This window comes from Populus nigra, chromosome 8, assembly GCF_951802175.1.
Source record: "Populus nigra chromosome 8, ddPopNigr1.1, whole genome shotgun sequence".
Lineage (NCBI taxonomy): Eukaryota > Viridiplantae > Streptophyta > Magnoliopsida > Malpighiales > Salicaceae > Populus > Populus nigra.
Window position 1 is genome coordinate 16,165,612 of NC_084859.1, and position 13,405 is coordinate 16,179,016.

Genomic DNA, 13,405 nt, shown 5'->3' on the forward strand with positions numbered 1-13,405 from the left:
GATGTTTCGAACGGTAATGAAGAAGACAAATCAAGAGAAAGGGTTATTATTTTGGATTCGTGGTGGCTTAGATTAAATTTTTTAAGATCAGACCATTGTTAAGATGATGGTTGTGGGTTATATGGTGGCTAGACAATAAAGATTGTTGCTGTGTTTTGGCTCTGAGAGGAGGAGGTATCTATCTGTGCGAAGCTGAGGTAAGGCTGATGATTTATTAATGACTGACGAGGTTAAAGTTAACAATGACTAGGTTTTGAGCCAATAGTTGTGAAGGGCTATGTGTGGTGGATGAAATTTTAATGGTGAGACAGGAATTGCTTGAATGGTGAGAGGGGAGTTGGATGGCTGATGAAGGTAGTGTTGTGGAAGCTACGATGAGAGGGAGGGGAAGATGAAGGGATGGCTGTGTAGGAGAGCAGGGAAAAAGATGAAAAATAAAATAGGAGTTAGGTTTATTTTTTGTTCCATGTGTTTTCACTCTAGTATTCTTTTATTTATTTTGCTGGGTTTTTCTCAATGTGTCTTCTCTAATAAAATCTTTAGACTGGTCTATTTATAGACTTTTCATCTGATATCTTTTTATCTTTTAATCCTATTAACTCTTATCTTTTAACTTTACCTGCTTATCTTTTTACACTGTTTATTTTTTTTATTTTTAATGTTATAATTTTAAAAACCTCAAAATATATAAAAAATAATTTAATATATTTTAAAATAAAATATATTTAAAAACAAAAAACTATTATACAACCACGCACTCACAAAATTGCTGAAATATTTTATCCAAGTAGCGGCAGAAAATTGATGCCCCCCAGAATATTTTGGTGCCAAATATTCATTAACAAAGATGTTTCGGCAGTAAAAGTCACCTCACATGATGCATGTGAATGATTGAATATAAAAAGAGATCATAGCCTATTTTGTGTGTCTAAAGAATCTTGCATAGGTGGGTGTGGTTTTCAACTCCAAAATATTTAAGGTTCACTTTTGTCCTATTTGTTTTTTTAAATGCTTGAAAATCAAAGGCTACGAAGATTAAATTTAATTATCGCGACAACATTGTTGCCTTAACTGCAAAAAATGTGCTAATTTTTAAAATAAATTTTCTATTATATTATTTCTTCAATACAATTTTGAAACCTTACTCCTCTAAAAAAAAAAAAAAAAACTGAGACAAAGACCAGCATTTTTTATGGTCAAGGATTTTTCAAAAATAAAAATCCAGTTTTTTCCGAGCTGAGTTTTAAACATTATAAACATTTTTTTGGTTTTTTTTTGTTATTAGATACGTGTGAGTCTTGGACATTGCACCGCATCAAACAAACTTTTCTTTGTTTTTTCGATTTACTATGGGGGAGTCATGTTAAGGTTATGCTTACCTGGAAATATGCAAATTATGAGATTGGTCTTTCATTTTTCTACTTTTAACAGTTATTGAATCTTACATTACAATTACATGTATTATGTGGAAATTTTAAAAAAAAATTCTTGTTTTTTTTTATATATGTATCAATCATATAGGAGCAATCAACTCCGACCCTTCAGAACAACGCTCAGCAAATCCTTAATCTTTTCTCTCTCTCATTAATGTCTCTAGCAACAATGTCTCTTACAACAGGTTTGTCTCCAAACTGCAGTGGAACAGATACTGTGGTAGCAACGACACCCTTAGTTACCTTTCTTGTACGTGTCCAAGAAACTGCCCTCGGGACTTTTGGAGAGGAAGACTTTGACCCAAAACTTTACGTTGATTTGTCATTAAAATTCAATCTTTCAAAGACACAGAAAGCTTTTGATGAACTACCAAGAAGCGGTGAAAACGGGACTGTTTCAGTTCAAGAGTTGAAGGAGTTTATCGCAACCTACTTTGATGATGCAGCGGATGATCTTGTTTACTATGATCCAGTGGATTTTGTTCCTGAACCAGAAGGGTTCTTGCCTAAGGTGAAGAACCCAGAAGTGAGGTCATGGGCTCTTGAGGTCCATGCTTTATGGAAGAATTTGAGTAGAAAAGTCTCTGATGGGGTCCTTGAACACTCTGAACTACACACTTTACTTCCCTTGCCCGAGCCAGTGGTTGTGCCTGGTTCACGTTTTAGAGAGGTTTATTATTGGGATTCTTATTGGGTAATTCGGTAAGTCACTGTTTTTGCAATTCCTTTTTTTGTGCTTGTCTTGTCTTGTTTTCCTTTGTCATTATTGCTGTCTGCTATACAGCTTTGGATGGTTGTTTGGTTAGAAGCATTTACTTCTCTTCATTGAACTACATTTCATAAGTTAGTCAATAATTTTATGCAAAGCTGATAATGGTGTCACTTGTTAGTTATGTATTTTTATCCAAATATCCATACTGAATGAGCTACACACGAATAATGTCATCCTCTTAGTGTTTGCCTTTGAGTTATTGGGGAACTTACTCGGGATAGATAACATTACTCTTGGACAATAAATTTTGGTTAGGTGCATCCAATTATGGTGAGAATAATATAGATAGAGTGCTTATCATGCAGGGGCTTGTTGGCAAGTAAAATGTATGAGACTGCAAAAGCAATCGTGACCAATCTCATTTTCCATGTGGATACATACGGCTATGTTCTTAATGGTGGAAGGGCCTATTATACCAACAGGAGGTATGTCTGTTGCATTTTTTAAGATGTCTTTTTCCTATTGTTTTCTGTTTTTTTTACCTCTTTCTTTGTGTAATAATTGTTTGAGTGCTTGTCTATATTTTACCTGCCAAATTTCCCTCATTGAAAATCTACATCTTTTCTTTCTCTTCCCTTTCTTCTTTGATAAATTGCATAAGAATTGGGTGGTTTCCATCATTGAACTAATCTCTTTTCCTTTGCTGCTTGTCCTGTTTCATTTCCATTATTTTTTTTTTGTTTTTATAATGAATTAAAGACTTTTAAGCTCATAGACCCTTGCCTTCTTTTATGAATCTAATTGTGAGTTGCTTGAAATGAGTTGTGCTCGTGTGCTTAATGATTGGAATTAAACTATAAGTTTCCTTACTTTTTCAGCCAACCTCCCCTCCTGAGTGCAATGGTTTATGAGATATATAATAGGACTTGTGATGTGGAATTGGTTAGAAAGGCTCTTCCTGCATTGCTAAAAGAACATGCCTTTTGGAACTCTGGTACCCTCTTGATTTCCTACTTTTTTTTCTTTCTTTTGTTATTTGAGCTTTTGTAAACATTACTGTTCTTGTTGTAGAGATACATAAGGTCACCATCCAGGATGCTCAAGGTTGCAATCACAACTTAAGTCGGTATTATGCAATGTGGAACAAACCCAGGCCCGAACGTTCTGGAAGAGTGCGTTCTTGCCTCTGGCTAAGTTACCTGAGCGTTATTTGATTCTGTTCCATTTAAGTTATATTGGAGAAACTTATGATTTGCGATACATGAACTTATTTGCTCTAACAGGATAAGGAATCTGCTTCCAAGTTCTTGGGTAATTCTGAGAAACAACAGTTTTACCGTGATGTGGCTTCAGCCGCTGAATCCGGATGGGATTTTAGTACAAGATGGATGAGGTAATGTTGCACATTAACAAAATTATTTAGTACAATGCCAATGATTAGAATGTTATAATTGTTGAAGTCTAGTAGAACTGGAAAAAATGAAGTTGCTATCCTTTATATGACTCGTGACAGGAATACTTCAGAATTCAGTACGACGTCCACGACATCAATTTTACCAGTTGATTTAAATGTTTACATACTCAAGGTATGATTCAATTACCTTGTTAAGAAAATCTAAAGTTAGTAGTTGTTTTCACCAAATCACTGTATCTATCTTTCCAGATGGAACTAGATATTGCTTTTTTTGCGAATGTCCTTGGGAACAAAAGCACAGTGGAGAGTTTCTTGGAAGCTGCCGAAGCAAGAAAAAACGCAATCAATTCTGTTTTCTGGAATGACGAGATGGGACAGTGGCTCGATTACAGACTCACTAATGGCACTATATGCAAGGTTTTGTCCTCATGCTTGTGCTTTAATAGCCATTATCTGATAACTATATATTTCTCTGTTCTCCTCCTGATTTTTGTTGATTTCACACTTTCAGGAATCTGAAACATGGCAAGCTTGTAACCAAAATCAGAATGCATATGCTTCGAATTTTATTCCTTTGTGGATAGATTTGTTCCATGCAGGTTTATGATTCTCTATGTCCAGTTTCAAGTATCTGCACAAATGATGAGCATGATAAAGAGAATTACCATTAAACTTAACTTAATCACTCTTACTTGGAGATAGAGAATTCACCTTTTGAATTCAAAGTGTATAAAGCTGAAAGTGTATTGTTAAAGAAATAGCACATTTGATAGCCTATTGATGTTCTTAAAGTTCATGATTTAAATGGAAAACAGAAACTTGTACAAGACTAAAAATGGGGCAAGAACAGTTAGAATAAGCAAGCTGTCATGCGGATAGTTCTGATATTTTAGACCTTCTGCAGGTCATCAGAATTGATTCTCAAGGACAGACCACATGGGTAAATAATGTAAAACAAGTGAACACCATATGCTCGCTTTATTTGTCAAGAAGTTAGTATGATATGATTCACCTTATTATTGAAATTTTTATAAGGTCTGCAGATAACAATTTGAGTATTAGAAAAGCTAAGTTTAGATCATCATGGCCTATGATTCATGAGATAACTTTTTCCATATGGAAATATATTAAGCTATATTGTCTCTTCTTTCACAACTAGAACACTGTAAATGCTCTTGATTTTGATAACAAATGTGAAGATGCTGCTCTGGTGGAGAATGTCATGAGAAGTTTTCAAAGTTCAGGCCTGGTTCATGCTGCTGGAATTGCCACTTCTTTAATAAATTCAGGACACCAATGGTTAGAAATCTATTTTTACCTTTCCCTTTATCAGGAGCTTATTAACGTAAACATTGTTGTTACTAAGCCTTATTACTTGAAACCTTTGTGGCATAATTTTGTGTCTACCAACCTTTTACAAATATACGGAGAACGACTGTCTTGATGTAAATATTGTATGACCTGATAGAAATTTTAAAACCAGGGACTTTCCAAATGGCTGGGCTCCACTTCAACACATGATAGTTGAAGGTTTGCTGAGATCTGGATTAAAAGAAGCAAGGTCATTGGCAGAAGACATAGCTGTGAGGTGGATCAAAACCAACTACGTTGGATACAAGAAAACGGGTGCAATGCATGAAAAATACAATGTGCAAAAGTGTGGAGAATTTGGAGGAGGTGGATTTTACAAACCGCAGGTACTGTATAAAACTCAAAAACAAGTATGGAAAGATTTCATGCATGTTTTACATACATTTGTACTGATTTTAAGATTTTGTGGCAATGCAGACTGGTTTTGGTTGGTCAAATGGAGTTGTATTGACATTTTTGGAGGAGTTTGGATGGCCTGAAGACCTGAGCATAGGTTGCTGATTGGTTAGGAAACTGAAGATTTGAATTTTTGATTCAACAGTTTCTTGTTGTGATCTTAGAGACTATGGGGCATTTTTTCCTCTTCAGTTCCTTGTGCTATTATTTTGATTTGATCATATGCTGATAGACCCCATAAAACACAATCAGTATTTTTTCTTTATGTTTGTTGAAGATTGCTTCAGGACTTCTATAAGTCCATGTTACCTTTATTTTCTGTTAGCATTAGATTTTTATGTTTCCAGCAAATAAAATTGTCCTAGTCTCTGGGAGTTGCTAGTCTGGTAGCAGATGATAGCATGATTTATGGCTATCAGTAAGCATTTCAATTTTCTTTTGCTACTATTTAATAATAAGCATGGTTATCAAATAAATGCAATCAATGATCCCTTGCGTGCACCATATCAGTATTCTTATCTCTGCTATCTTTTAATTTCTTCTGCCTCTTTCTTTTCTTAAAAAAAAAAATCATTTGGATCAGAGCTTTCTTCTTAAGAGACATGTGATGGAGGTTGAATCTAGTTTTTTTCAAATTGCTCCTTCTGTTTTTTATGGAGAAAACTATCAGTTTTGGGCAGTGAAAATCTTAAATTATATATATATATATATATATATATATATATGCTTTGCTTTCAATTCATTTTACTGGTTTATTCACTCGTGCTAAAGTCAGGAATACCATATGTTTTTTTTACTATGTAATATTTACCAACGCCAGAGTTGAAAGTATCCGTAGTCGAATATTCATTGACGCCAGAGTCAAGAATATTATAAGCAGTTCATCAAAAACAAAACAAAACAAACTCTTAGTAATTTAAGACAAAACCAACAATGTAGTGTACCTTAGGTAGGATGCTTAATGAATGATAATATCTTTCATTTTACGTAACTAGTCCCGCATAATAAAATCTCTATTGACCAGTTAGGATTCTTAGTGACCATAATACTAGGTGACGACTCTTAAACAAGACATTTTTTAAAAACAAGATACTAGAAATCTGTTCTTTTTGCAAATAACATTTAATTTTTAAAAGTCGCTGCCATGTTGGGTGGAATAAAAATGATGAAGATTAGATGTTTGTAACAACCTGTTTTTCAACAAGGAGCTCCTCAGAATGTTAGCTGATTGAAAATAATTATACAAATCACATGACTTTGGACAGAAATCTTTTTAAAACCTTACAGCCTGCTAGAATTATGAAGGTTTAAATAGGGAACAATGACTATATTCCAGCAAAGAGAAAAACAAACTATTGCAATATCAACAAACTAAGGTATAAAAATATTTCAGATATCTTTTATATACTTGATATTGATCAAAATTTGTTGAGTGTGGATCAGTTAATTGAAAATGAATTCAAAGTGACCTTTAAAGATCAATGCCACCACGATATTATTAGATAGAAATTTTACAAGCTAAAATAAAAGGTAAAAACTTCTTATTTTTCCCAACCGAAGAGGAATACACAACATATTCCACTAACATCAGCATCGTTAAAATTTGGCTTAAGAGACTTGGACATTGTCATCTTTAACGAATGCTAAAAATAAAAAAAATGCAAAGCAGCAAACACACCAATGAATTATAAGGAGAAGTTGAGCAAGGAAAATTATACTGAAAAGGTTGATGAAGGACACTTTAGAAACTTAATTAGTTGCATAGTGTATCTTGCTACAATAATGTCTGATATTCTATTTGTTGTAAGTCTTTTATTTTGATTTATGCATTTTGTTAGTGAAATGCATTTAAAAGAAGCAAAAAGAATATTAAGGTATATCAAAGGGAGTGTTAACTATGGTGTTAAGTTTGAGAAGTATCAAAGCTTCAAATTATATAGATTTTCAGATAGTGAGAAGTATGTCATAATTTTGTTTTAGCCTAGGTTTAGAAGTTTTTTCATGGTGTTTAAAGATGCAGGGGATTGTAGCATAATTTACAGCAGAAGCAGAATTCATTTCAGCAGCATCAACAATAAATTAAGTTTTATAATTGAAAAAAATTCTTTGTAATCTACATATGAAGCAGAAAGATAACACGAAAATTCTAATTGATAACTAATTAGCAATCGCAATCTCTTACAATCTAATATTTCATGGAAAAACTAAGCATTATCGAGCTTTACTTCCTGAGAGAGTTGCAGAAAAATGGTGAACCCCTCGTGCATTATAGACTTAACCTGAAAACTGATAAAGTGAGATATGATACAGATGATGCCTAAGATTCCACCTGAAAGGATGTGCCATGGATAATATGAGGTTACTGGAATATTAAAAACTGGAATTTAAAATCGGCAACTATAGTCTACCTACTTGTTGCTTGTCTCTGTAAATACCCTTTGCCCTCTTGTCTGCCTGGAATTATTAAAGGCAGCCACAGTTTTTGGTGCATGTCCCGATTGGAAAATCAACATCATGTCCACGTTCTTATCTTCTCTAGTTAGCCGAGTCAACCTAAACAAATTAGTCAAATATAAATTTGTGGCATCACATGATTGGTCAAACGGCTGCTGTATAAAGTGATAATATAAACAAGCAAAAAAATAAAAGTAAATAAATCTCACTGGATTATAATTAAATTAATGTACTAAGTATATACTATATACATGTTCAAAGGATAGGAACGTGAACAAGGCATGCTGTTCTGTTTCCGAAAAAAATATTTTATTTTCCTGTTAGTATTAATTTGTTTTCCTTCGATGGACAAAGAGCAGCATCTTCTATGGTCAACATGTGCAGATAAGTAACTCTTCATAGAAAAGAAACAGGACAAAGAGCAGCATGGAAATATGCAACTATTACGAGGTAAATCTGATACAATGAAATATGCAACTATTATGTTAGTTTATCGAAGGGCAACTAAAACCGATTAATTAGATAAAATTAAAATCTAATTTTAATCAGATAATAATTTGAACATGACAAAGATGTTGATTTCAGAAAAATCATAACGAAAAACATAATCAAGTTGGAAAGCTTTTTTCATAATAATAATAATAATAATAATAAAAGAGTTGGAAAGTCACAAATCCATGCTTGTAGAATCTTTTCTTATTACACCATGTGGCTTGATTATGGAAAATCCTACTAATTATACATTTACTACAAAAAAAACCCTCTTTATAATTGAAAGTCTTTTATTTAGCAACAAACCAATGTACGAGTCTACATTTTCTTAGCCCAAGTTTTTTCATCAACAGCATATCAAGCCCCAAAAACAATAAGATATTCCAATAGCCGGCAGCTTTGAAAATCCCTGCTTCCCTCTTTCCCTCTTCATATATATATATATATATATATATATATAAAAGAGCAACCTTGTGTCCGACCCTTCTGACACGGCTCAACAAAACCTTAATCTTTTCTCTCTATCCTTGTTGTCTCTAGCAACAATGACACTTGCAACAAGTTTGTCTCCGAAATGCAGTGTAAGAGGTCCTGTAGTAGTAACGACACCTTTAGTTACCTTTCTTGAACGAGTCCAAGAAACTGCCCTCGGGACTTTTGGAGAGGAAGACTTTGACCCAAAACTTTACGTTGATTTGTCATTAAAATTCAATCTATCAAAGACACAGAAAGCTTTTGATGAGCTACCAAGAAGCGGTGAAAACGGGACTGTTTCAGTTAAAGATTTGAAGGTGTTTATCGCAACCTTCTTTGATGATGCAGGGGATGATCTTGTTTACTATGATCCAGTGGATTTTGTTCCTGAACCAGAAGGGTTCTTGCCTAAGGTGAAGAACCCAGAAGTGAGGTCATGGGCTCTTGAGGTCCATGCTTTATGGAAGAATTTGAGTAGAAAAGTCTCTGATGGGGTCCTTGAACACTCTGAATTACACACTTTACTTCCCTTGCCTGAGGCAGTAGTTGTGCCTGGTTCACGTTTTAGAGAGGTTTATTATTGGGATTCTTATTGGGTAATTCGGTAAGTTACTGTTCTTGCACCCTCGGTTTTTTTTTTTTTTTTTTTTTTTGTGCTTGTCTTGTCTTGTTTTCCTTTGTCATTATTGCTGTCTGCTATATAGCTTTGGATGGTTGTTTAGTTAGAAGCATTTACTTCTCTTCATTGAACTATTTTCACAAGTTAGTCAATAATTTTATGCAAAGCTGAGAATAGTGTCACTTGTTAGTTATGTTTTCTTTTATCCAAATATCCATCCTGAATGAGTTTCACACGTATAATGTCATCCTCTTAGTTTGAGTTATCGGGGAACTTACTCGGGATAGATAACATTACTCTTGGACAACAAAATTTTGGTTAGGTGCATCCAAATTATGGTGAGAATAATAATCGGGGAACTTATCATGCAGGGGCTTGTTGGCAAGTAAAATGTATGAGACTGCAAAAGCAATTGTGACCAATCTCATTTTCCTTGTGGATACATATGGTTATGTTCTTAATGGTGCAAGGGCCTATTACACCAACAGGAGGTATGTTTGTTGCATTTTTTAAGTTGTTGCCTTTACCTATTGTTCTCTGTTCTTGTTACCTCTTTCTTTGTGTAAGAATTGTTTGAGTGCTTGTCTATATTTTACCTGCCAAATTTTCCACATTGAAATCTACATCTTTTCTTTCGTTTCCTTTTTCTTCTTCTTCTTCTTCTTCGTTGATAAATTGCATAAGAATTGGGTGGTTTCCATCATTGAACTAATCTCTTTCCCTTTGCTGCTTGTCCTGTTTCATTTCCATTATTTTTTTTGTTCTTATGATAAATTAAAGACTTTCAAGCTCAAAGAACCTTGCCTTCTTTTTTGAATCTAGTTGTGAGTTGCTTGAAATGAGTTGTGCTCGTGTGCTTAATGATTGAAATTAAACCATAGTTTCCGTACTTTTTTCAGCCAACCTCCCCTGCTGAGTGCAATGGTTTATGAGATATATAATAGGACTTGTGATGTGGAATTGGTTAGAAAGGCTCTTCCTGCATTGCTAAAAGAACATGCCTTTTGGAACTCTGGTACCCTCTTGATTTCCTACTCTTTTTTTTTTCTTTCTTTTGTTATTTGAGCTTTTGTAAACATTACTGTTCTTGTTGTAGAGATACATAAGGTCACCATCCAGGATGCTCAAGGTTTCAATCACAACTTAAGTCGGTATTATGCGATTTGGAACAAACCCAGGCCCGAATCTTCTACAATAGTGCGTTCTTGCCTCTGGCTAAGTACCTTGGAATTATTTGACTTTGTTCCATTTAAATTATATTGGACAAACTTAAGATTTGCGATGCGTGTACTTATTTGCTCTAACAGGATAAGGAATCTGCCTCCAAGTTCTTTGGAAATTCTGAGAAACAACAATTTTACCGTGATGTGGCTTCAGCTGCGGAATCCGGATGGGATTTTAGTACAAGATGGATGAGGTAATGTTGCACATTAACAAAATTTGCATGCATTAAATTATTTAGTATAATGTCAATGTTGAGAAAAAACAAAGAAATTATTTAATGTCACCGGTCTTCTTTAGTTATTTACCAGCTTAGTTATAATGCCAGTGATTAGAATGTTGTCATTGTTGAAGTTTAGAAGAAATGGAAAATGAATTTGCTATTCTTTATTTGGCTTGTGACAGGAATACTTCAGAATTCACTACGTTGTCTACAACATCAATTTTACCTGTGGATTTAAATGTTTACATACTCAAGGTATTATTCAATTACCTTACTAAGAAAATCTGAAGGTAGTAGTTGTTTTCACCTAATCAATGTATCTACCTTTCTAGATGGAACTAGATATTGCCTTTTTGGCGAAAGTCCTCGGAAACAAAAGCACAATGGAGAGTTTCATGGAAATTGCTGAAGCAAGAAAAAATGCAATCAATTCTGTTTTCTGGGATGCCGAGAAGGGACAGTGGCTCGATTACAGACTCACTAATGGCACTATATGCAAGGTTTTGTCCTCGTGCATGTGCTTTAAGAGCCAATATCTGATAATTATATATTTCTCTGATTTTTCCTGATTTCTGTTGATTTCATACTTTCAGGAATCTGAAACATGGCAGGCTTGTAACCAAAATCAGAACGCATATGCTTCGAACTTTATTCCTTTGTGGATAGATTTGTTCCATTCAGGTTTGTGACTCTCCATGTCCAGTTTCAAGTATCTGCACAAATGATGAGCATGATAAAGAGAATTACCATTAAAAGTTAATTTGATCACTCTTACTTGGAGATATAGAATTCACCTTTTTCATTCCAAGTGTATAACGCTGAAAGTGTATTGCTTAATAAGTTCAGTTTACTTTTCATGTACCACAATCGATACCCTATTGATGCTCTTAAAGCTCCTGATTTAAATGGAAAACAGAAACACGTACAAGTCTAAAAGTGGGACAAGTTATTCATAACAGTTGGAATAAGCAAGCTGTCATGCAGATAGTTCTGATAGTTTAAAACCTTTAGCAGGTCATCAGAATTGATTCTAAAGGACAGACGACGGGTAAATGATGTAAAACTAGTGCTGCTCCCGTTCCCCAATTTATCAGATGCTATACTACCTAAAACCCTGAAAATGCAAGCTATATTGTCTCCCCTTTTATAAGGCGAATACTGAAAATGCTCTTGATTTTGATCACAAATGTGAAGATGCTGCTTTCGTGGAGAATGTCATGAGAAGTTTTCAAAGTTCAGGCCTGGTTCATGCTGCTGGAATTGCCACTTCTTTAATAAATTCGGGACAGCAATGGTTAGCAATCTGTTTTTACCTTTTCCTTTATCTGGAACTTATTAACGTAAAAATCGTTGTTACAAAGCCCGACTCCTAGAAGCCTTTGTGGCATAATTTTGTGTCTACCAACCTCTTACAAATGTATGGAGAACCGTCTTTATGCAAATATTGTACGACCTGATAGAAGTTGTAAAAACAGGGACTTTCCAAATGGTTGGGCTCCACTTCAACACATGATAGTTGAAGGTTTGCTGAGATCTGGATTAAAAGAAGCAAGGTCATTGGCAGAAGACATAGCTGTGAGGTGGATCAAAACCAACTACATTGGATACAAGAAAACGGGCGCAATGCATGAAAAATATGATGTGCGAAAGTGTGGAGCATTCGGAGGTGGTGGAGAATACATACCCCAGGTACTTTATGAAACTCGAAAACAAGTATGGAAAGATTGCATACTTGTTTTACATACATTTGTACTGATTTTAAGCTCTTGTGGTAATGCAGACTGGTTTTGGTTGGTCAAATGGAGTTGTGTTGACATTTTTGGAGGAGTTTGGATGGCCTGAAGACCGGAGCATAGGTTGCTGATTGGTTAGGAAACTGAAGAAGCAACAGTTTCTTTTTGCGATCTTAGCGAACATAGGGCATTTTTTTCCTCTTCAATTCCTTGTGCTATTATTTTGATTTGATCATACGCTGATACTTTTTTTTTCTTTATTTTTAATGAAGGAATGAATTCATCAGTCTCATTTCCTATTTAAGCCTATTTAAGCCTATTTATGTTAGATAATGCTTCACACTTCTAAGGGCTTCTTAATTCCATATCCAACTTCCTGTATAAAGGTATAGAACGCTACCCTTTCTATTATTAGCCTGTAAAGGGAATCAAGGCTTATAAACTCCAATTCCGCTCGATCCCGTATGGGAATTGTATTTTCATTTCTGGGTGGAGGAGAAGCATCCGAAGCCTTTGCTTTGTTTTGGGGGCGCCAAGTAGGGACTTCAAAATATCCGCAACTAGCAAATCTTGGTATTCATGAGCAGTAGCTTTGTTGGATTATTCAATTCCAGGAAATAGTAATTCGGATGGGCACCGAAATGCTCACAGTACTGCTGTACATCGTTTTTTTTATGATCAGCTACCTTCGTAGACCATGTCCTGAGTTTATTAGCCCTGTAGGCTACTCGATGCAGAGCTTCAACTCTGAATTCATTATGGGCAGATCTTGCATAATTCTCATTGCCATGATCACCATGGAAAGACTTGGATGATATGTTCATTTCGTAGTCCTTAATTTAAAAATGAATTTTCCCCTTCCA

At 34.7% G+C, this 13,405-nt stretch overlaps 2 protein-coding genes across 2 annotated transcripts; both read left to right on the plus strand.

The window, feature by feature from the left end:
- The first annotated feature begins 1,412 nt into the window (after window positions 1–1,412).
- On the plus strand, window positions 1,413–5,830 carry LOC133700676 (trehalase-like). The gene is made up of 11 exons (XM_062124286.1): window positions 1,413–2,135; window positions 2,511–2,630; window positions 3,024–3,139; window positions 3,217–3,317; window positions 3,429–3,538; window positions 3,659–3,731; window positions 3,809–3,976; window positions 4,071–4,158; window positions 4,759–4,858; window positions 5,043–5,256; window positions 5,348–5,830. The coding sequence occupies exons 1-11, from the start codon at window positions 1,588–1,590 to the stop codon at window positions 5,429–5,431; spliced, it is 1,722 nt and encodes a 573-aa protein (XP_061980270.1). The 5' UTR covers window positions 1,413–1,587; the 3' UTR covers window positions 5,432–5,830.
- Window positions 5,831–8,729: 2,899 nt separating this feature from the next.
- LOC133701334 (trehalase-like) lies at window positions 8,730–12,828 on the plus strand. The gene is made up of 11 exons (XM_062125212.1): window positions 8,730–9,350; window positions 9,737–9,856; window positions 10,265–10,380; window positions 10,462–10,562; window positions 10,673–10,782; window positions 10,992–11,064; window positions 11,142–11,309; window positions 11,403–11,490; window positions 12,004–12,103; window positions 12,285–12,498; window positions 12,590–12,828. The coding sequence occupies exons 1-11, from the start codon at window positions 8,818–8,820 to the stop codon at window positions 12,671–12,673; spliced, it is 1,707 nt and encodes a 568-aa protein (XP_061981196.1). The 5' UTR covers window positions 8,730–8,817; the 3' UTR covers window positions 12,674–12,828.
- The last annotated feature ends 577 nt before the right edge of the window (window positions 12,829–13,405 follow it).

Coding starts and splice junctions, on each gene's coding strand:
- LOC133700676 (XM_062124286.1), top strand. CDS start 1,588: ATGTCTCTAGCAACAATGTCTCTTACAACAGGTTTGTCTCCAAACTGC. Junction 3,539..3,658: donor TTTAGTACAAGATGGATGAG/GTAATGTTGCAC, acceptor GACTCGTGACAG/GAATACTTCAGAATTCAGTA. Junction 3,977..4,070: donor CTAATGGCACTATATGCAAG/GTTTTGTCCTCA, acceptor TCACACTTTCAG/GAATCTGAAACATGGCAAGC.
- LOC133701334 (XM_062125212.1), top strand. CDS start 8,818: ATGACACTTGCAACAAGTTTGTCTCCGAAATGCAGTGTAAGAGGTCCT. Junction 11,065..11,141: donor TAAATGTTTACATACTCAAG/GTATTATTCAAT, acceptor CTACCTTTCTAG/ATGGAACTAGATATTGCCTT. Junction 11,491..12,003: donor GATAGATTTGTTCCATTCAG/GTTTGTGACTCT, acceptor ACAAATGTGAAG/ATGCTGCTTTCGTGGAGAAT.